At 41.7% G+C, this 23,243-nt stretch overlaps 2 protein-coding genes across 3 annotated transcripts in view; both read left to right on the top strand.

The window, feature by feature from the left end:
* CPEB4 (cytoplasmic polyadenylation element binding protein 4) overlaps positions 1 to 5,854 on the top strand; it is a 44,405-nt gene extending 38,551 nt beyond the window's left edge. For both annotated transcript variants that reach the window (XM_009931122.2, XM_075441656.1), the window contains one exon: positions 1,428 to 5,854. In XM_009931122.2, coding sequence (XP_009929424.2) covers positions 1,428 to 1,655 — 228 coding nt within the window. In that variant the 3' untranslated portion in view covers positions 1,656 to 5,854. The remainder of the gene's footprint in view (positions 1 to 1,427) is intronic.
* An 8,159-nt stretch (positions 5,855 to 14,013) lies between these two features.
* C22H5orf47 (chromosome 22 C5orf47 homolog) lies at positions 14,014 to 22,417 on the top strand. Its single transcript, XM_075441637.1, has 5 exons — positions 14,014 to 14,275; positions 15,872 to 15,960; positions 17,425 to 17,527; positions 20,050 to 20,099; positions 20,482 to 22,417. The coding sequence occupies exons 1-5, from the start codon at positions 14,014 to 14,016 to the stop codon at positions 20,506 to 20,508; spliced, it is 531 nt and encodes a 176-aa protein (XP_075297752.1). The 3' UTR covers positions 20,509 to 22,417.
* Positions 22,418 to 23,243: the final 826 nt, after the last annotated feature.

The following is a 23,243-nucleotide window of genomic DNA, read 5'->3' as shown; positions in this document are numbered from 1 at the left end:
GTCTCCAAGTAGTTTATATGTACTATAAGCACAAATGGCATCAAACTACTGCAGTGCCCTGTCTGGACTGTGATAAAATTGGGTAAGTTTAAAAACACCGGGACTTGTGAATGTCCTTCCTGAAATGAGCTGCCATACCTCTGAGGTTTGTGAGATAAAGAAAGGAGCATCCCTAAGGTCGGATGCAGAGATAACAGGTTAACAGTGGAGACATCAGTCACAGTCTGGATATTTGGAAACGTTTGTGAAAATGCCTAATTAAATGAGCTCAGACAAGGCTCACAAACGCTTCTGGAACAGGAACTTGTACTCATATGTTTTTAACATGAAGTTTTGTGTTGCACTTCTGATATGGACCTTTCACAGTTCCATGGAGCGAAGGAATGGGAGTGGAGGTGATTACTGGTTTTGAGGTGAAACTGAGCCTTTAGGGGATGGCAGTGCTGCAGTTGTGATTGAAGCACATAGGCGTGTCTCAACGAGCTGTGCTCTAGCCAGCTTGGATACTGTGAGCAGCAAGCTTTGCCTTGCTGCCACAGAGAAAGCGCTCTGGAGTGCTGTGAGCAGGGGTTTGTAGCCCCCAGTACAGCACGCTTGGTTTTGGTATGCAAATACCTAGATTAAAAGCTAGTAGCCTGCAGATGTTGCAGTGTAGATGTATCCTTGGAGCACCAGCTGGTTAGTTCCTGTGAGTCATTGTCAGTCAAGAACTCAAAGAAATTTTTCTTCTCTTCTGCTATACTGAATTACTGCTCATCATCTGGCCCTTAATGCCAACAGAGTAGGTGGCCATCAGTCCCATTTTAAGCTTCTCATTTGATACCAGCAAGATTAGGTAGTTTCCTTTTGCTGTGAGGACTAAGTCACAGAAAAAGAAAACAGAAATGTGCTATTTATTAAGATAATAAATGAAATTTTTTAAAGTTGGAATTTCAGACATTGAAATTTGCAGATCATGTGCATATTTAATATGCAGTTACGGTGTTGTGTGAACAGTTTACATTCCTGCATGAAAAGGTGGGAGCTTAATTGTGCATCACCATACTTCAAAATAAACCCCCAGAATTCTCCAGAGTTTTGATGGGAGTCTGTGTATCAGTTCTGTAACAATAGGTTGATTGGTCCTTTCTGTAAATCAGTGACAGCAGGTCGATACGTGATACTGATGGTCACCATTGATTTCTGGGGCTTTTTTAAGGGTGGAGGACAGTGGGAGCAGGGCTGTTCTCAGGTTAAGTGCCTGTAGTTTTGGGTGTTTAATGGCGATGATCATGTGTAATGAGGGGGAAAATTCTTGAGCGGGATGTTCCCTACTTCAGAACTGTGATTGCAATCCTGCTAGAACGCAGATCGTAAGTAGTGTGGAGTTGTCATTATCTGCATTGTTATTAAGAATTGTAAACTTTCTTCTCATTTTCTGCACACAGGTGGAAGTTAAGCCATATGTCTTGGATGATCAGCTGTGTGATGAATGTCAGGGGGCCCGTTGCGGTGGAAAGTTTGCTCCATTTTTCTGTGCTAATGTTACCTGTCTGCAGTATTACTGTGAATATTGCTGGGCTGCTATCCATTCACGCGCTGGCAGGGAATTCCACAAGCCCCTGGTGAAGGAGGGAGGAGATCGCCCAAGACATATTTCATTCCGCTGGAACTAAATGATCACTGCAGTGCTCATATGCAGGCCTCAAATTAAGTGCACTCTTCTGTTATCCTGATTGTCCCTACCCCACCCTTCCCTTTCTCTTATTCAAGATAGCATGTCCTTTTGTAGTAGTCTGTAATTTAACAATAGTATAATGAAAGAATGACCTATAATATGGGTATTTTGTAGAACCTTGTCATTGAAAACTGTATTGGGAACTCCTTTTCGTATTGATAACATGTTGCAAGTGAGTTGCATTCTCTTGTCTTTACTATCGAGAGAACACTTAATTTCATGCAACATTTTCTTAGAGGAGAGAAAAATATTAAGAGAAGATAATTGAAACAATAGAGTATTTTGGTTTTTTAATTAAATTATTGTTAATAAAGAACATAAGAATACTTTTATTAAAATGACCGTGTAACAATAACACTATCAGTCTGTTGTGACACTTTTCCCCCAGGGAAGCCTGTTTTTTGCCTCTTTGTTTCGACTTTGGGTTTTTCCAGCAACAGATGATGTTAGTGTTTACCTACCAACAGGAAAGAGCATGTTTAAAGCAACAAAAATGCATGAGCAAAGTTGAAGCAGCATTATAATAATGATCTTTTTTTAAAAATCTGTAAAGGGTTTTGAGGCAGAAATTTTAGCTCGGTGTGTATCTGACCGTGCCTCTGACTACCACCCACATCCAAATTACTAATGAGATAGGCAGAGCTTACTATATTTTCATCAGAATGATTACATTTTAAGAATTCCTGAATGTAAAAGTTGAGTAAAGTTACTACTGAGGGGGGAGTGCACTTTTTTTTTCTTCAAGAGAACTCAATTGTCTGGTTACAGCCCTAGAAATCCTACCAAAGCTAGAGTTAATGACAACTAGTTAACTGGCATTTCCTCTCCTGAAGGATAAATATATAGATTTTATTTTTGATGGCTATATATAACTCTATATCCTAATATACTAACATTCATCAGGGGCCAGCCTTTGCTCTCCATTTTGACGTGAAAAAGTAGAAAACCTAAAGATACCTCAAGGATATCGCTGATTTTTACTGAAGTTTTGATATTCCATTGTGTCACACAAACTAAAATTGGCTGCTTATTCGTTTCCCATCTTGGATGTAAAGTTAATTTTAAATACCCTCTAACTTAGTTGTAACAGAAGGCATGAACCTAAGTAGTTTCCAAGTCTTGTTTTGCACTATTTTCTGAATTTGTGCAGGAAATGGTGCAAGCATGCATATGCCTTTCTTACTCTTCCTGTAGAAAGAATCCCACCGAAGATTCCACCTCTTCAGAACTTAATATGGGGAAATAAAGAAACGCAGGTATTTGAAGTGCCAACATTGCTAAGTTAGTACCTGCTTTGTTATAAATAAGGTCTACCTTGAGAAGCATTAACACAGTACATGTGAACTGAATGATAAAGAGTGGGTGCAGGGGTTTAGTTTGAAATAGTTGAATGAAGGAGTAGTTCTGAAAATTATTTTTATTACTTTTGAACTAATGCCCTGGCCAACTTCTCAACTGATGATTTAGCAGTGCGCAAACAAACAAATTCACTGGCAATCTTCTGAACTGCCCGAGTGGCTTGGTACCATCCTAGATTCTCTCAAACCAAAGACTTGCCTCAGCACTGCTTGGAAAACACCTGCTCTGTTAAAAGCCTTTGTTGGCGCCCCTCGTCCTGTTCCCCCAGCCCAGATTATCTTTATGAGAAGCAGTTTTTATTTTCAATACAGGCTTTAATGAACTATACCTTACCAAGTTCCAAAGGTCAAAATGGAGACATTTGCTGTCTACTAGTCAAGTATAGAAAGGGAGCTGCTTTTAATGAAATCCCTGAAAATATTGACAACAGTAATGCAAATGCAGAGTGCTCTTGTGTAGATTGTCAGGGACTTTTTTTTCTCTGAAGTACATAATTATAGTTGGAATGTTCCTTTAATTTTTTTAATGCTTGTAGGTGGCTTGGGGTGTGCTATTGTGCCGATCCTACCCAGTAAACAGGTGAGATGGGTTACCATTACAAGAAATAACACTGTTTGAGAACTAGCTTTGAATAATAATTTTCCCTTTGTACATGACCTGCTGAATTTCGGTACAGTGTTTTTGTAGCTAACTTATTTTGTCATGCACATAATGTATATTTGTTATGCACTACTTTTGTATATCTTGTTTTTCCAACAGTGAGCATTTTTAGGCACACTTTTCACTGACGGGATATCTCTTTATGCAATACCTCAATTTTTCATATTGCAAAGAGTAGCTTTTTGTACTTTTATTACTGAGAGATCTTCATATACTTCATTTTTTAATATAAATAATTTTAATAAATTTTATTTTCTTATATTCTGCTTTTTATACATTTCAGTGCTCTGCATACATTTTGAATTATGGATGTTGTGCACTGGCAATGCTATTTTAGAATCTGCAGAGAAAAGAAAGCATGTTGCTTAAACATCTTAGCCCAGCACCAGGTATTTGGTGTACATATAATTTAAGAAATAGTATATGTAAAGTTGAGAATTAAAGAAGAAAAGCATGAAAGTGACAAATGACACTGTCTTTAGACCCATGAAATTTAAATGCATAAATATAGTGTAGAAATTTAAAAGTAAAGAAACATCACAATTGTCTACTGCTTCTTACTAAGTTTTTAAAAATTATACACAAACGCAGACATTTTTGGTGAATGTTTAGCCATTTTTAATATTAATAAAAAATTGATGTTAGGTGTTTGATGCAGAAATGTGTCTGCTCTTTTAAATTATATTTAAAGAATCAAAGAGAGCCTGCTAAGTGGCAGGCATGTAATGTTAGTATGCATGACTAATGTAAGAAATTGTTATTCTACTAATATTCACTTGTGATTGTGTGACAAGCGTGTTTACAGATTATTTGGTTACACTTCGATTTACAGGGCATAAACAATTACATACATTACTCTGTACTTAAATAGTGATTACATGGGATTTGTAGTTGGGGTTACCATGTAGCTCCAAGCATAATGAACATGTAGTTAGGTTACCAGTCTTAGGGTATCACTTCAATTTGCAAAGGGGTTAATAAGCATGTAGTTTTATCACACTAGCATGGCACTGGCCATGTATTTACAATGTAGTTACAGAGTAATTACATGGTTATTTTTGCAATGTAAAATAAAGTGTTTCTGGTTATTTTATATGTAAAGGAACCCCACGGCCCCGTGCTTTTTGGTATAGTATATACTTCTCCATACACAGACCTCTGCAGAATGCAAATTTAAAACTTGCAGTGAATGAATTTAGCGTTTTATAAGGATGCTGTTGGAAAGACTTGATAATTCACCCCTTTTGTTTTTGAAGAGTTAAAGCCTTCTGTTAAAAGGTGATTTAAAACTTGAATGTGATGAATTGTGGCAAGTTAACTTCAAGTTATGTGCAATACCTATTTCAGACTTCTGGAAGATCTTTGCAGTGTAATTCTTTGTTTTTAATTGCAGACATTTAAAAATGTCATTTTCTACTGTTCTAGTAAATCCTCTTTCTTGCTGGTGTTTCTAAAGAAAAGAATCAGAAATCAATCTTTCTACTAATGTAAATTTGAGATTATTTTTAAAAAAAATGGAATAAAAGGTTTTGGTCATTTGCTTTATTTTATTATCTTATTTTAAAGCTACTGTGATAGCATTGTAAGAATTGGGACAATATTGTATTCAACTGTTTTATTTTTTATATTTTTAAATTTTAAAATATAATTAGTTTTTATAATTTTCATCAGATTTTTTTGTTATATTTTTTGGAAGTGAAACTTTTAGCAAGTGGGTGTCTAGTTTTTACTAATCCCTAATATGTTTTTTTCCCCCCAATGTATTGCTCATATTATCAGAAGGAAAAGTTATTTAAGTATGTCAGTTAATTGTACTACTTGGCTGAATTTCCATATAGTTTTTACTGTGTATGGGGAGGTTGTAGTATTTATTATAGCATTTTAAATAAGGGTAATTCATTTTTTATTAAAGTCATTTTCACGTTTAAGTTCATATTTTTGTATGTTCTTCTCTAAGTTATATAACACAAGTTACTTTTTTTAAAGAGTTCATTTGTTGAAGTGCTAGTGAAAATTAATGTTATTAAATAGTTTGCAAATGACTATTTATACCAGTATGCATATAATTTTTAAATATTTGTAATGTGAGATGTTGAATGAATAAAACTTTTAACTCAGTGTTTCTTCTTAACCTTTTTATTTTAAGCTTTCTGTAGAAACATGTTCCTTTGTGGCTGAAGCTCATGGAGCCTGGGGAAGCGATTTTGATGAAGTGTATGGCACATGTCTGGCTATATGAGGTGTAAAGTGCTTTAGGCTAAATTCTGTCGTCCTGTTCTGGTCAAAACGTAGAGCATGGTTTTGTAGGGGGTGTGTGAGGGAGGGCATAACCACTTGAGAGATGCCGAGTACCCTGAACACTGGGTTAAACTGGTACCAAATCAACGTGCAATGCTGCAGAAATGGAAAGGGCAATGTCTAGAGGACTGTAGAACTGCTCTCTGTTGAATCGGGGTGTACGAAGAACCCTTCTTGCAACATTTGGACACAAGCCGTCTTTTGAGAATGTTGAATGCTAACTGCTTAATTTTGTGAATTTGGTGCTTGTTGAGTATTTGTTAGAAATTGTGTGTAGCTTGGAACGGCCTTTCAGCAGTTTCAGCACTGCCGTTTCTATTTTTTTGCACAGCCTTAAGCATGTCAACCTAGCCAAAGAATTGTAGTTTGATCACTTGTTTCTGCTTAGTGCTCTCTGTGGCTAATTCATCAGGACAAAGATGGAAACCAATACACAGCTGCGAAATCAAGCTAACTGGGCAGGTGGCGTGTTAAAGGAGAGGAATACCACTGAGGCGTGTGTAATGCATCATGTGAGCCAGAAACCACTGTGCAGCTGGGGCAGAAAGATAACCAGACCAGGGCCAGAGCAGAGCCAAGCAAGGTGTGGACAGACAAGGATTCTTTTTTAATTGTCTCATGATTGTGATCTGATACTAACGAAAGGAAAAAGTCTGGCATTTTAAAGAGCTTGCTAGTGTCAGCCTTTGATTTAAAATACCTGAACTTGAAATGTCTAAAAAGTGTCATGAACTGTTACAACTTCATGTGTCTGCGCTTCCAAGGACTATTCAGCAGGAACCAAGCATAAAGGATTCGAGAGTTTTGCATCCTCAGTAGCTAGGAATTCCCCGAACTTTGTTGGATTTCTTATTTTGATACAAAGAGTTAAGCTTCAATGAAGTATAATTCTGACTGGTCTGGAAGTAGCTCTGCTAAGTGGAACCAGGAGTTGGAATATGCACATGTACCTTGTGAGAAAAAGCCCAAAATACAGTACTGCAGTAGGAATCAAACTGCTGCACTGACCAGCACTTTGCTGTTGGCATCGGAGCTGCTAATCTCTTGTGCCATCATCTAAGGAATGGTGGTGTAAATGTTAAATAGATGTCGAGTATCGTTTTTTTCTGTGGGTGCTTCAGGAAATGCAGATCTTACAGCACTGAACTGTAATGGGATTAGTTCTGCACGTTGCTAATTGCTGCAATTCCCATTGGCTTCAGACGATGCAAGCTTAGAAGCTAATGCCATTATAAACTGGTTTTTAACAAGAATGAAAAGTTTCTCTGGTGACTCAGTGCGTATACTTCCAATCCCTTAAAATGGATATTTAAAAATAAACAGAAAGTGTTGCTACGCTTTGGATCAAAAATACAGAGGCTCGAGGTGGGTTGCCTGCCCAGCGAATAGTGAATTCCTCAGTGCTGTGTTCTGTGCCAGCCAAACTGCACCGTACAGTGTTGACCAGATTTTAGTGTGTGACTTGACTGGTAACGGAAGCGTTATCTCTCCGTTCTCTGCATTGGTATTGTTAGGAAATAGTCATAGTTCAGCCTCTCCCAATGTGGTAAGTCCTTGACATTGTTTTTAAGTGCAAATGGTCTTTTAGAAAGCATGTGTTTATCAGTGGTTTATCTGGTAAGGTTTTTTAACCAGTATGATAGGCTTGAAATTTGGTCCTGGAATATGGGGAGTGCAAGTCCTTTGATGCCATGGTGGTGGAACTAGTGATATCCTTCAGAAACAAGGCATTCCCTGACTGATTTTAAACTTAAAATGATATGAACTTTGAGGCGTTTATCAAGATACAGCATACATGAATTATAGCTGGAGTTGTGTGTATTCATTCTAAAATTCTCCTGTTCTGAGGATTGCAAAATACTTTGTTGAATGTTTAATAAATGAAATTTTCCTACATAGGCAGAATCTAAAAAATTCACCTCAAAAGTCTGGAGTGTTCAAAACTAAAAATAGCTCACTCTTGGTAGCGATGGCCTTGGCTGATTCTGAATTGCTGAGAAGTAACTTTCTAGGAAAAATGATATAACTAATCCCTTTCGGGTTTTGGTTTGTCCTGAAACTGTAAGTGCTACAGGCAGACTCCAGAAGATGGAAGTATGGCTGCTGGGTGGAATTTCAGAATTTCCACAGTACATGAATCTCAACTATTTTCTTTCAGCGCAAACTGCTCGTCGAGCACAGTCAGCCACCAGCTTTCTCTTGGGTGCTACTTTCACTAAATGAGCTGCTACGTTCCACATCAGTGAAGAAACTCCACTTGGGTGGAGATGGATATAACCCATCTAGTATAGATTTAAAGGCTAAGGTACATTTTAAAGAGAGTCTCTTAGCTGTCATGTTGTTGTTGGACAGTTTCTGCTGTCTGTCCTGATTCTCCAACTGCTGTTTAGTGCTATGAAAGCCTGCTCAGCCACAGTCCAAAATGCACATTGCTTGCCTACAGGAAATCAGAGGCAAATAATGGCCTCAGAAAGGACAGATGAGGAAGAAACACTGACATCTCTTCCTCTGTGTAAAATAAGCTGATTCAGTCTGTCAGTATGAAAAACAGCCTCTGGGATAAGAATATACTTGCAGCTGTCTTTCCAGTCATAGAAATTGAAGCAGGCAGAGGGATTGAATTGGTGCTCGAAACACATTACTGAACTCCCCGTTTAAGATGGGGAGAAAGTCAGTCTGAAATGTGATGCTCTGATTAATGCTGTCGGATATCACCTGTTTTCATGACACATGAACTACAATTTGCTAACTTTTTGTAGGGCTTGTCAGAGAGACAATTTGATACTAAATCTTAATTTATTTGAATTTATCACTAAGGGAAGCTGCCTCAGTCGCCTTGTGTATGGAGCTTGAGATACCATAGAGTGGTGCTATTCTGTTAAGGTTCCTTCACAAAATTTGCTAGGCAAAAGTTGTCTGTCCTTCTTGTATGTATAAATACGGAAATATGTAAGGTCTGTGTTTGATTGTGTTTTTCTTCCTGAAATTTAATTTTGGTGAGTCACGAAAGCTGAGATTAAATCCTCTGGACACAATGCAGGTAAAGGGTAACTGTGAGAACACATTTTTGGTTTTGCATTAATCTTAATGTTTAAAGTGGACTTAGTTTTATTGCTCAGCTATGTGGCATCTTTTTTATTCCAAAACTGTATAGCAGGGTGAGTTGCTTTGCTTTTCATGTGAGTAAAGAACGTTGATTTTACTTAAATGGCAGACTGACAGCGTAGAGGTAGTTGACACACGCTGTGTGCCTTAGCGACTCTTCACACAGTTTTGTAATCTGTGGAAGGGTAGCAATCTACACATAGAGCAATGCATTTAAAAAAAAAAAAGTCTCTGCCAACCTCTTCCAACCCAACGTTTGAGAAAATGTTTGCTCAGTCTAAATCACCATCTCCCACTGCTGCTGACTCATGAGCCAGGGTCCGTTTGCTTAGTGATTGTTTATGCCTTGCTATGCATGTGAAAGCATTAAGTCGTCAATTTAGCAAAGTGTCATTTTTCAAGACAGTTCTTGTCGCTTTAAGCACATGCCCAGTACTGGTTTGTGTATGGAGTACGTTCATGCCAAGTGTTTCTGAATTTTTTTTCAGTGAGTTAAATGCGATTTTTTTAATTTTTTTTTAGGTTTTTGAGGAACGTTCTTATTGTAAGCAGCAGGCAGTAGCCCCCAGCTTTGCTTCAGCAGGCCAGCTGTTAACAGGCAGATGTTGCTCTGTGCACACTGGCAGAATCAACTCAGCTCTTCAGTCAGTGGCAAGAAAATTTGCTCAAGGGTTGCTTTTGCAGGGGGATGGATGTCTTTGGAGGAATGTGATGGCAGAACAAAGCAGTAACTGCTTCAGTTTTCTCTGCAGAGCTAGCAATCCTTCGAGACAGAAGCCCTGCTCTGTTCCTTTTCTGGCAGCATCCTTATGTCTGGGGACAGGGAGGGAAGGAGTGTTCAGGTTCTGGAACAGTTCTGTGAAGACCCTAGTGCCATTGCAAAGTGGACTTACTGCTGAGGAATGAGTATGGTCAGTGGTATTTGGACTGTAGTTAAATAGGACTGTCTCCTACGCAGACAGATGTATGTATGTTGACCTGCAGGTACACTTTGGCCTGAGGTCATGTTAGATTCCAGAAGAGAGGCTAAGAACATGTGAGCTTTCTGTGCTTGGACAGAAGGTCTTGGAAGACCTACGTTACTGCTGAATCTGAGGATGATTTGGGGAATTTTTGCTTTTTATATCCTGTGCCAAACTAGTATTCTTCCAGGATATGAGAAAACGGTATCTGGAAACTTATCGCAGGTAGGACCAAACTTCCCCATCTGTGTGTTCACGTAGGGTCTAGCTGCTCATTCCCCAGCATAACAGTAGTAACATTCAATACCATAGTCCCTGCAGACTGAAATTTGAAAGAGCCAAGGTGAAGTTTTACTCTCTCTGATTTGCAAACAAAGGACGCCATCATTAAATACCAATAACTTGCACATTTGTGTGGAAAAATGAATTGGAGAAACAAGTCCTTGCCTGCCTTTTGCTGTATTGACTAGACTACAAATCTTTCCCAGAAATAAGGCTGTTTAATTCTGTGTTGTTTTCAGTGATCATTTTGCCTTTTTGAGTTCCCCCATAGTTTTATTTCAGATGGGCAATCTCTATTTAAATACTGTAACACGAAGTTCTTCTAAGCCAAAGCTTTCAGTCTCATTGACTTGGGTTTTGATTGTAAAGTCTATGGATCTTCTCAGTGATTTCAAAATCTCTCAAGGGGAGGCTCGGGCTTTTATGTAACAAACTTAGTTTATAGTCTGCTAAATATTTTTATGCGCAGCATGGAGAAATGGGAAAATATGCCTCTCTTTATGTGGGGTGGACGAAGTGATTCCCACATGTATGGTTTGTAAAGCAATCCGAGATATGCAGGTTCATTAATATGAAATGCAGGTGTGTTAAAATGGCAGCTGGCCATTTTATCTCTCTGCTGCACTCTGTTGTTGCTTACATAATTAACTGTGAGATCCATTGTAAATTACGAAATTTTACAAGTAAGCAAAAACTGAAGGCACAATGCATTGCTTCGATTTACCAGAAGTGGTGAGTTTTGTTTTTATAATCATTCCTAGTTATACTAATAAATGATCCCCAGTGTATTCTGTAAAGTAACCACATTCCAGTAAAATACCTCACTCCAGCGACTCATTACATATTCTGTGAAAATGAAGGAGATACAGTAATTGTTTGTGCTACTGCTGAGGGTATAATTGACAAGGTTTGACTGTAGTTGTTGTCAGAATTAGCATACTTTTCACGTAAAAAATCCCTGTTAACAGTGTTAAGATTCGTGTTGCAGATGTAGTCACAATTTGCAGTTGATCAAGACAATGTAATACTTAGTAAGCAATCTGCCTTGCCCGAATTGTGTTGAATCATGTGAGCACTTTGTTGACTCCATTGTAAAGAGTCCTCATAGAAAAGCAAACCTCCAACAGCAGAAGGAGTTTCCTTTTTGCAGGGAATCACTGGGGAATCAGGGAATCACTAAGCGTGCGTGCCGTGATGTCCCGTCGGCCCCTTCCTTCCTTCCTTCTGCTTGGCGTAAGCTGTAGGCATGCTACCACCAAAACCTACCTCGTTTTAAAACAATATTCAGGGTTAATAGAAGACGACGCATGCTTGACCAAAGTAAATCTGAAACAACAGAATTCAGGAAACAATGCAAGTTCTGAGATGGAGAAGCTGACATTTGAATACAAAACAAATGGCATGATGAGGTGCGGACTGAAAGCTAGAATCTGGTCTATTTTTAACGAAGTTGAAGATGTGGTGGAAAACAGATGTTTGTTCAAAGTGACAAACACAGAGGTAGTGGCTAGCTGGCAGTCAGTTCACACGTGTGGGACGGAGGATGAAGACCAGCGTGCAGCTGAAATAGCTGAATTTTTCAGTTCCGCAGGTTGCTCACAGATTTTAGGTGGCATTGATTTTTGCCAGTAGCAACCCATACTAAAAGGGCTCTGAGCTGAATTTGCATTTGAAGTCGAAGTCGTGGCAATGTGCTGTTGGGAAAAGTGGACAAAACATGCCACCCAGGGCCTGTGTATTGATATTAGCAGGGCAGAAGCATATCCCGTAAATACAGATGCTGAGGAAAGGCCCTGATGTGGCAGCCCTGATGGGGCCGTACGAAGGAAGCAGCCTGCCAGTTGGCAAAGGGAGCTCCTGGTCAGGAAGACACAGCGGCAAGCGGTCACGCATGGTGCGAGGACAGTCACGGGGGGAGAACGGTGCTGTTGAGGTTTGTGCGCGTGTGTTCGGCGTTATTTTGTGGTGTGGACCGAGTCTCGTGCATTTCAGCAAAAGGAGTGTGTTGAGGAGCTACCGGAGAGAGTCCAGCGGAGGGCTACAAAGATGATGAGGGGACTGGAGCATCTGTCCTATGAGGAAAGGCTGAGGGAGCTGGGCTTGTTCAGCCTGGAGAAGAGAAGGCTGAGAGGGGACCTTATAAATGCTTATAAATATCTTAAGGGTGGGTGTCAGGAGGATGGGGCCAGACTCTTTTCAGTAGTGCCCAGCGACAGGACAAGGGGCAGTGGGCACAAACTGAAGCAGAGGAAGTTCCAGCTGAACATGAGGAAGAACTTCTTCCCTCTGAGGGTGACAGAGCCCTGGAACAGGCTGCCCAGGGAGGCTGTGGAGTCTCCTTCTCTGGAGATATTCAAGACCCGCCCAGACAAGGCCCTGTGCAGCCTGCTCTGGGTGACCCTGCTTCGGTAGGGGGGTTGGACTGGGTGACCCACAGAGGTCCCTTCCACCCCCGACCATGCTGGGATTCTGTGAACCGCGCACACAAAACACCTTTTGCTAACGGCGTAGGAAATACCGCCAAACCCTGGGACGCTTCGCAGGCGAGGGCGGTGGGCTCGTCCCGGCCCGGCCCCCCGCCCCGCCCGGCCGCGGCCCGTTCCGCAGGTAAGCCTGCCACCTGGCGGCGGCCCGCCGCAGCGCACCCGGCCCAGCCCCGGCGACAGCGGCGAGAGGACGGCGGCCTGGCCCCGGGGACAGCGAGGACAGGACAGCGGCCCCGGCCCCGACGGCCTCCGGGCCTCCCCGCCTCCTCCGAAGGCTGGGGGAAGGCCCCGGTTTGCTCCGGGGTCTTTCCAGATCCGTGCGCCAGAGCGACGAGTTGTCAGCGCCGCTCATATTGCTGGGGCTGCTACAACAGTAAAAAAGAAGTCTTTCTGCAGAATTTATTCCTTCTAATTCGTAACGCTTCCCCTCCTCTGAGCAGCGAAGTGTGCTGAAGCTCTGGGGAATAATACGGAGCAGAATTTGAGCGCCAAAGCAAAAACCGATGGGACTTGCGCTCCTGAGCAGTTTGAGAGGCCCCAGTCGCTGCTGCAGCGGGACACGTCTCCTGAGAGCAGCACCTTCACGGGAAGGACACGTCTCCTGAGAGCAGCACCTTCACGGGAAGGCCTCCCGGCCAAGACAGGCGTCCTCCGGGTGTCACACAGCGCAGCTGCACGCTTGCTGCTGCCTGAAGGACACAGTGACCGCGGGTGTTCGAAGCAGTTTCACGGCCCCTGTTGCGCAGGCGGCCGCAGCCGCCCACGCGTGCGCTGGCGGTGAGCTGCCGGGAGCACCGGTGTGAAAACTCCTTGTATCAGCACAGCAACAAGTGTCAGAGAGGCCGCTCGTTCCTTGCCCGCGGCAGAGACAGACCACACGTCGCTGCCTTCAGACCGGAGTCCCCTGTGTCGCTTTATCAATAACGCGCATGACATCTGTCAACGCATGCCTGCAGACGGCAGGTTTTGTGTTAAACCCGAACTAACGCTGGCCAAAGGGCCCGCTGCCACTGCGCCGGGCTCAGAGAACGGCTCTGCCCCCCTCACCGCCCCGCCGGGACACGGGGCAGCTCCCCTGCGCACGCCGCGCCCCCGCCCGCCTCCCCTCAGGCCCTGCGCCGCCGGCGCCCGCCCGCGCCCCGCGATGGAGGCCGCCCGGGGCCGGGGCAGCCCGCGCCTGCCGCTCGTCTACGTCAACAGCTTCGGCTCCCACCGCTGCGGCTCCGTCATCCGCTACGGCGGCGGCCGGCGGCGGGCGGGGCCGGGCCGGCCCGGCCCCGCGGGGGAGCCCGGGGCGCCGAGGGCCGCGCCGCGGGACCAGGCCGGCCGCGGGCCGCCCGCCGCCGGTGAGAGGGCGCAGGCGGCGCGGAGCTGCGGCGGGACGAGGCCTGCCAGGCGCCGTGGCGGTGCGTGTGGCTGCGCCCCGCGGGCCCTGGGCGCGGGAGGGCGCAGGGCTGAGCTGGAGCCCCCCGCCACGTCTCCTGGCGGGAAGCCATTTCCCCGCGGTTGCTGATGCCCTCTCGGTCAGGCCGTGCGCGCTGAGGGGTGAACGCGGCACTGGGTTGTTGTTACCGTGCCCCCGGTACGGTCGGTCTGCGTGTTTAGGCAGAAAGTGGAACACGGCATTAAACTCAGATGACTGAAAAACTGACTGAAGTATTTTCGCCCCAAACTCTGTCACTGTTGAGCTGCAGCGTCTCCACCCTGTAAGGCGAGGTGGCTGCCTGCGGCGCGGCCTTCCCGCGTCTGTGGTAGCAGTGAGGCCAGCTGTGAGCTGCGTCTGGCAGGGCTGCTCTGTAACCCTTCCACCCCTTCTCAGGAGATGCCCTCCCGACCGAAGAGCCGCTGTGCTGCTGGCTCCCTCCTCGCTGCAGCAGCCCAAAGATGTTTCTTAATTTTCTTTCTTTGTGGCTGGGACCAAAGGAAGTTGGGACGGGCATGGGTGTGGGTGCCTTTTTTTATAAAAGAAAACAAAAAAGATTAGGCGGTTTTCCACTGGTCATGATCTGTTATGAAACACAGCTCTGCTGCACAAGATGGAGTGGAGTGAAGATGGAGAAACGTGACCTGGTTCCCGGAGGACAAGCCGGGGTGTGAGCTGGAAACGATGGGTGACACAGATAGGGTGGTCCTGAATTTTATGAACTTGTTGCTCTGAAGATGTTTTCATTTTCTTGTATTTTTTTCCTCCTCCTAAAAGCCATTTTTCCAAAGATGACAAAGTGAAATGTTACATTAGTCTGTAATTAAAAGTACCAGTTCTGCTGGGTTATTATCTAAGCGATGCCAGCCTGCGGCTCAGAGGCAGCTGGTGACTGTTGGGAACTGGAAGCCTTGCTCCGGTGATGTGGCTGCCTGGGGTATCCGGTGGCGGGGCTGTGGTGGCCCGGAGGGGGCTGGTTTGCCCAAAGTCCTGCTGCGGCAGGGGACGAGCCCACGGCTGTGGCCACGTTCAGCATCCCCACACAGGTCACCCTTTCGCTCAGCTGCACGCCATGCCAGCCTGTCCAGCAGCTCCTCGGAAATCCACCCTCCTCACCCTGCTGGGAACTCACCCGAGTCCTTCCTCCTTGTGGCGATGTGCGTCTTGAGCCCACAAGACCAACCTGCCCTTCTTGCTTCTGGTTTCTAGTGCTAGCAGAGATGATTTGTCTGGATTCTTGCCTCGGTCTACTCACCATTTCCTCTTTGAGCTCAGGCAGAATTTTAGCAGCTGCCATAGCAAGAGGGAAAAGATGGACTCAAAAGATAATTTATATTGCCCAGAAGCCTGTTGTCTTAATTTTTAGTTGCTGTATGGTTTTGAAATCTGTTTTGTGGAGTTTGTGAGGCACCCACGTGTCCCATGGTTATAATGGAGAAAATAAGCAAGGCGATAGTACTATGCACTGATATCCTGTAACCTGCTGGGACCAGAAATAAATATCCCTCTGGAAGATCTACAACTTCCTCAGAAATACATTGTAAACACCCCAAATATGCTTTCTGCACTCTCTTCCTAGGGAACCTTCAAGAGGCTAAGGCTGACACCTTTGACTTTCCCTTCCCTTCAAGAAATGTTGGTAAAGTAATTAAACGAAAGAAGCAAAAGGTATGAAGTGTGGGAGCTGAATTAGCTGCCTTTGCATCTGAGAAAATTGCTTCCTGCTTGTTCTGTGTATGTCTATGTGAGAGCATGAGGGAGATTAAAAGATTGAATTTGTAGTCTGTTACCAAAAATCTTACTTAGGGAAAAGAAAAATGGTACTATTTTCCCTCTCTGGAGGCTTCAAAATTCTGGCTCTCATTCAATAAAGCACTTAAGCGTGTGCTTACCTTGAAAAATGAGAATATGCTGTTGACTTAAAGCCTGTACTGAAATGCTTTCCTGGATTGGGGCCAGGGTGCTGCACACCTTGCTGGGTGAAACCCAGCAGGGAAATCTCTGCAGCTCCTCTTCTGCTCATGTTTTAAGCAAAGAAATCCCACAGGTTACAAATAAGCGAAGGCAAGAATCAGAGGTATTAACAGCATACTAGTAGCAATACGAAATTGCTTTCTGTTTCACAAATGCATTTCTGTTCCTGTTCAGTAGTTCAACAAACGCTTGAAATTTTAAAAGGCACATTTATTAAAACAGTAACTCATTGTAAGATTTTGTAATGTGTGAAGTACAAGTAATCAGCTAGACCATAATATGGTAATGTCACAGATACTTGATTCAAAACCCAGCACAATACTACTGACTTCAGAGGAACAGCTAATAACATACTATAATATCATTCTTCTAGTACATTAAATAGTCTTCAAAATGAATGAGGAATATGTATTATGTTTTAGCAATAAATGTCCATGAGAAAGGAATTATCTTTAGATTTAAACTAGTTTCACAGATGGGGTCCAGCAAAACTCATAACGTTAGCATGTTAACAGCCATTTATATTTGTTAGGCTGCCTCTCTGTCCGATTGCCTTTGTCAACAGTTCCAATTTAATATTTTCAGCGCAGAAGTTTGAAATGTGCCCACGGTAGACGGAGCTTTTTGCCTCTGAAATAAAGGTCATCAATATCTGTAAAACAGGTTGATATGGTTTTGATATGAAATAGGCAAGGCCGTTGCTATTCTGGACTCTGAGAATGGAGTCTGAATTATGCTGCTGTTGAGGGATTACATGGGAAAGCTTTTCATCCTGCAAAAACAAGAAATCTTTTTTTTACCCCATTCTGGATGACTGAAGAGAGTTTAATGGCTCTACACACGTTTTCATAAGCTCTTCTTATCTAGAAGGGCACTTCACAAGTCCTGGATAAACAAGAGTTGTAGGCAAGAAAGGAGAAGGATATCTCGTATGCAAAATCGTGGAGTAATCCGTAATTTTTTACTTTTAAATAGAGGTGATTCTTGCAGTATATCCCACGTGTATATCCCTCCTCCACATCTCCCCCTTCCCAATCCTCAACAAAAAAACCCAGCTGAACTTCATAGTCATGCTGGAGAGTTCAGAGTTCTGCCCTATAGATGTTTTAATGCAAATTTTTGTATGCTTCACCAAGAAATTTCAGTTTTATCTTTCAGTCCAAAGTCTGGCTTAAGGTCTGGAAAGTAATTTCAAAGATGCTTGAAGAAAATGAAAAGTTCAGAAGTCGACTCTCGACTTGCAGTCAGTTTAATGGAGAAGGTAGGCAATGAACTGATAAAGTTTTATTTTACTAGAGAAGACAAATTACTAATGCAAGTGCTTTGACTTAAGATACCGAGGTGTAAGGTCCATTCAGCTGTTTGAGTAGTAGGTTTTACAAATCATAAGTTACGGAATTCATTGCATGATTTAGACACTTGTAGCCATATCTGAAAAACTCTTGCATTTCATCGAGGGTCTTCTATGTGTTAATTTGGTGAAATGATGGCAGAAGTGTTTTCTGCAGTCTAACATTAAAGATATGAACATAAAATACTTGCAAGTTTTTCTGAACACATGAAATAAGTAATTAAACTATTATTCACAGATGGGTCTAAGGCAGTACTTCTGTGAATAATAATTTATTTTTTCACGTAGAAAAATAGTGGTTGGTTTCATGCAGACAAGTAAATAAATCAGATTCTTCCCAAAGGTAGCTGTAACACAATATAACCATCGAACATGTTCTCACACTGTGTCCTGAATACAGCTATTTCATTACTGGAAAATGACTCAGGAATTAAAACTGGTGCTCTGCATTGAGACAACTTCAATTAGAGACATTGTAGTTGCTGCACAATTTAAGATAATACAGTGTATGCTTACAAATGTAATTGGAACTTCTGGCCTCACAGTCTGATGAGTTTTTAGGAAAAAAGAATATACTAATCCATGAAGAGTTACTAGGCAAGTTAAAAAATGGCATATTCACCTGCAGCACTTCTGCCTGACTTACATTTGTGTTGATGGAAGTTTTCCATGTGCAGGCATGTTAGAGTATATACCAAAATGTATGTCTGTTGTTGCCAGTATCTTATTTTTGTAGAACGTTTTATGTTGCATACTGATTAGATTTCCACGACAAGAAAATACTCCCTCAAAAATCTTCTTCATGAGAACAAAAGAAGTGCAATTCTCAGTCAAAACAGAAATCTGTCTACCCCAATGGATGTCTGCTGCGAACTACAGCGGGTGTTACTGGAACAGCAGAAGAAATTCCACAAGATGCTGCAACAACATACTCTGCAAATATTCTGCATTATGGGGAAAAGCACTTCTTCTGTTTGCTTTAAAACCAATTTCTGATTAATTCTGTTATTATGAGGTGCTGGGTATTAATTATGTGCTATTCATGTTCTTTATACCGATCGTGATTCCATTGGCCTCTGTCGTATTTCCATTTAGTTCTCTGTTGCTGAAGCTGAGAAGTTCCAGTCTACTAAATCTCTCCTCAGATGGAAACTGTTTCTCGGCTCTGATAATCCTTATTTCCTTATCTTCGTCATCAATTAAAATGCTATCTACTTCTCTATACAGTGCAGAGTTCATCCATATTATTGTTCATTTGTTTGTGGTAATGAGAGTAATTATTTGCAACTGTAACACTATATCTGACTAATGCCTATACAAGAGAGCACCTGTGAAAAGTCAGCATTCCTCAGGGCTGAGGTACCCTTCCTCCTGAACTCATCCTAGCCAGGAGAGGTTTGGTGGAGGGGCTGCGTGTCTTTCGCAGGACTTTTCCCTCTCTAACACCTGTTGCAGAAGCCGTTGTAACACCGTGCTTCTCTGCCTGATCTCAAGGTTTTGATGTAGCAGCTTCCACGTACTTTCTCCTGCAGCTTAGATCATTGCAGAAGATTTTGTGCACACCTATTAGTATATATGTGGGACTTAGCAGTCACTGAAGAAAAAAATAAGTCTTCCAGGATTTTTATTTGCTTGCTTTTAAGAAAAAGGAAAATGAGATACAAGAAAAAAATCTATAATATGTGTTTGCCTCCAAAATTTCTGATTATTGTACAAAGTCAAGAATTCTGCTGATACAGAAGATCTCCTCCTAGGTGCATTTACCATCTCAACATAATGGCTGCTAATCTGCTTTTCTGTTTGTTACGGATATGCAATGTGCTGCTCTGTCAAGCTTGAATTTATGGACAGGGCCCATTCGCTTCTCAGATACTTATTTCTTTTTGTCATCTGGAAGGACAGCATCATCTTTATGTAATTTCCAGCGACTTGAAAAAAACCCCAGCCCAACCAACCGACCAAACCGCCCTCCCCTCCCCCGCTTTTGCTCTATCCTTAATTGTAACTGTACTTCATTTTTCAGGAGCTTTAATTGAGAATCTACTATTAAGCTCTATTTAGGTGAAAACCATCAATTCAAATACCTGCTTTCTAATTAGCAAATTTTGCACAGCATCAAGTCAAGGAGATAAGTCTCCTATTCATCTGAATTTTTCATTAAACAAGAAGCAAATGGAATAATTCTAGCAGACATTTAGATATGGATCAACAAATCTGAACAAACTGGGTTCATTTTTATCTTTTTTTTTACTAGATTAATAAAACTAAAAAATTAATGCTACATTTTATTGCCTCTATAAATAGTTTTCTTGTGAGAACAAAAATCTATTTGAAGTCTAATGCTACCTATTTGATCCTTGGATCCTGCAATTAAAATTAGATTCAATGTAACTGATAATGACGATGTGCTTCCACATAATGTTCTCCCACAGGCAATGATATGAACCAAAGTTCACAGAATGAAGCATCCTACCTGGACAGGGTATGTATGTAGCCCATTAATTGCCAAGCGGGCTTAAATGCTAAAATAAACAAAATAATCATAATAAAAAGACGCACTGATATTGTTTAACGTTATTAATAAGTACCAGTTGTATACTTCAGTATGACTGACACTGAGCTCAAATGTTTTTCAAGATTTCAGTCATGTTTGGGAAGCAGAATAGCTCTGTTCTCAGCAGAGAGGGCTGGTGCATTGCCAAGGCTGGGAGGTGGATTTTTGCCTTTTTATTGAGCTAAATCCTTTGGTTATGGTCTAAAGTAAAATCTGAAGAATGTGAATAGAGTCTTTGTCACACCTGATGTCTGACTTTTTTATAATAAAGGGAATGCACCATTTTACTTCTGTCATCTTTTTTCTCTAGGAGTCATCCATCTTTGGCTGGGTATAGCAAGAAGATAAAGGAAGATTCAATCCAAAAGGAAATATAAAAGTAGTGAAGGTTTTTATTTTGATCCACTTCTTACTGAAGTTGGTGGCAAGACTGCAGGTGATTTCAGTGGACGGAGGTTCTCTTGCTTGTTTGGCATCTGTGCTTCTACTGTTTAACAAGTTTGTTTTTACAGTGGCTTAAACAGCTCTGTTGCAAGATATTTATTTCAAGTCATTAAGTCTAGTGTTTCACTTAGCTATTAGTTTTCAAAAGCTTTTTAATGAGCATAATATTGTGACAGTTTTCTTGCAAAAGAATAGAGACACATTTAGCTTTGACTGTGTTTGTATCTGTTTTTTTTGTAGCTTGTCAGTATCGTAAACAAACACGAATTCAGTAAGGCAGAAGTCCACACAAGATATAAAGAAACACTTTTTTTCTTACTGATTTGAATAAATTTGACTTTATTATATCGAAATAATACACAATTACCCTTCTGTTCCTTCATCCATTTATACATGAATCTCAGCAAGTACTTTGAATATGAAACCAGGTGAATGTTTTCTGTCTTACTGTTCATCGTGAAGCACATAATGATATCATCATAATCAGAAGGTATTGTTTATCTAGCTGACTTCCATAACACAATGTAATTTTCTTCTGTTACGAGTTTTCACACTTGAACTCTTGATTGACTGTTAAACCCTTTCAGACTAGCAAATTGTGTAAATGGAACATGAAGACTGCATAAAAATAGTGTATATATGGATTTCATTCCTGTAGATAAACCGTTCACCTGTCACAGTTAGACATCCTTGGTTTCAATAAATGGAGTGTTTTCTCATTGCATAATGTCTTAGTGTTTGCAGATATAATGGCTGGAATGTCAGAGTGTTGAGCTTTAATAACATGCTAGTGATTGTGCCATTAAGCAGCAAAACATTTGGAAGGGTTTAATTTGTTTTCTTAATAGTAAAACTGCAAGTGTATAACTGGAATGTGACTTTTTGATGACAGCTGTGGCATCAAGGTTCTTTTCTGATTTGTGGTTCAGTAATATTTCAATTTTACTTAAAATAGTTGACATTTCAGCTTGGAAAAGGAAGTGAGAAAGCAAAGTATTCAATCAAGATGTGATAATTTTTCTGGCAGAGCAAAAATGTCATAGTTCTTTGGTATTTTCAAAATACATGTTTGGAGTCACATGTATTTTTGGGTTTTTTTTTGTACTAAGGGAGATTATCTCCCTGTTCCCACAGTTCTATCAATGAAATGTTTGCATGGAGAGTATTTAGTTTATATCCCTGGATTCTAAATTGTAGAGTTGTTGCTGTAATATTTCTTGTCTTTTAAACTACAGCTGCAGTTGGTAGCTCTACAGGCGCAGACTTAAGGGGCCCTGGAAACAAAGCTTTTCTTCCAGGTGCATAATTGCTACTTTTACAGGATAGATGATATGCATTAGCCTAAATCTCTAAATGAAGTTCAGCCAACTCGTTAAGATTCTTTGGATAAATATAGACCTTTTTTTCTGTGGGACTATGCGAAATCATTTTAAAAGGAAGAAATTATAGAAAATAAATGTGACCCTAGGTCATCACTACCCGTTTACCTCTTACAGTCTGAAAAGTCTGTACGGGTGGTTGTCAGTAGCTGCCAGGGCTACCAGATAGTGTTTCACCTGCTTGCTGCAGCCACTTCATGTGTGTAAATGACCAGAAGGTGCAGGGGAAGGCTCAGGCCCTGTGAAACAGATTTGATCTTTTATTGGTACACATGTGGGAATGGAGGGATGGTAGCTTCCCCTTTGTGTGTTCAGGGACCAGGGAGGTGTGATAGTCTAGCCACAGCATCGCCCAGCTTCAGCGTCTTTGCTGGATTTGGTGGGGACACGGAGTCCCCTGGACTTTTATGTGCTGTGCTGCTCCATTTTCATCCAGCTGTGATTTGAGGTGGAGGGCCTATGCAGCATCAGCCTTGCCATATGGCTTTATACTTCTTAACATCCTGCTAGTCAAGAGAAAGAAATAACTACTGTCTTCCTTATTAATCCCCGCAAATCTGTCTTCTTGCCTACTTGTCTTAGCCCTTGTCCGACATGCCTCTGTTCTGCTTTGGCCTCACTTCCAGCTCACTCCAGAATGCAGTGTGTGTCCAGAGCAGAGGCTGGTGGGCAGCAGTGCTTCTCAGCCTGCAAGGTGTGTGAAACTGCGAGTAAGAGCCAGCATCCCCTTCCCCAGAAACCCTGGGGTGGTGATGATACAATTAGTTGGTTAGGATCTATTAATAGACAAGAACTTTCAGTTGGCTGTATTTTGAAAGGGCTTACATTTCAAATCACTTTGGGCCAGAACAGCTAATGCAGTGGGGCAAAAATATGTATGCTGATTTATATTCATTTTCTAACTCTTTGGGTGATGAAGTCTAGCTTGTTAATGTAGGGACCAGATTTCAAAGGTACTGTTGTGAACAAGGGTGGTCAGAGCAGTTAAGCTGCTGAAAAAAGAGTCTGGAGAAAAACCTAGCTTAAGATATACAAACCAGACCAGCTGACACAGATACCATCACCATCTGCTCAGACCCCTGTAGTAATGCATTATTTTTTTTTCTTCATGTGACCGTTTAAGCATAAACTGCAGAAGAGCAAGTAATTGTTGTGTTACATTTAAATATGCTTGTATGATCCAAGTAAGTAACATCTTCAACAAGGAAAAAAAAAAAAGGGTTAGTTTATATAGGAAAAACTTTATTTA

Source organism: Opisthocomus hoazin, chromosome 22, assembly GCF_030867145.1.
Source record: "Opisthocomus hoazin isolate bOpiHoa1 chromosome 22, bOpiHoa1.hap1, whole genome shotgun sequence".
NCBI lineage: Eukaryota > Metazoa > Chordata > Aves > Opisthocomiformes > Opisthocomidae > Opisthocomus > Opisthocomus hoazin.
This window is presented reverse-complemented; position numbering and strand designations above follow the sequence as displayed.

Excerpts from the sequence above, each read along its gene's own strand:
- C22H5orf47 (XM_075441637.1), top strand. The coding sequence starts at position 14,014 with ATGGAGGCCGCCCGGGGCCGGGGCAGCCCGCGCCTGCCGCTCGTCTAC. Across the intron at positions 15,961-17,424 it reads TTAAACGAAAGAAGCAAAAG|TCCAAAGTCTGGCTTAAGGT; the intron begins GTATGAAGTGTG and ends TTTATCTTTCAG. Across the intron at positions 17,528-20,049 it reads CAGTCAGTTTAATGGAGAAG|GCAATGATATGAACCAAAGT; the intron begins GTAGGCAATGAA and ends GTTCTCCCACAG.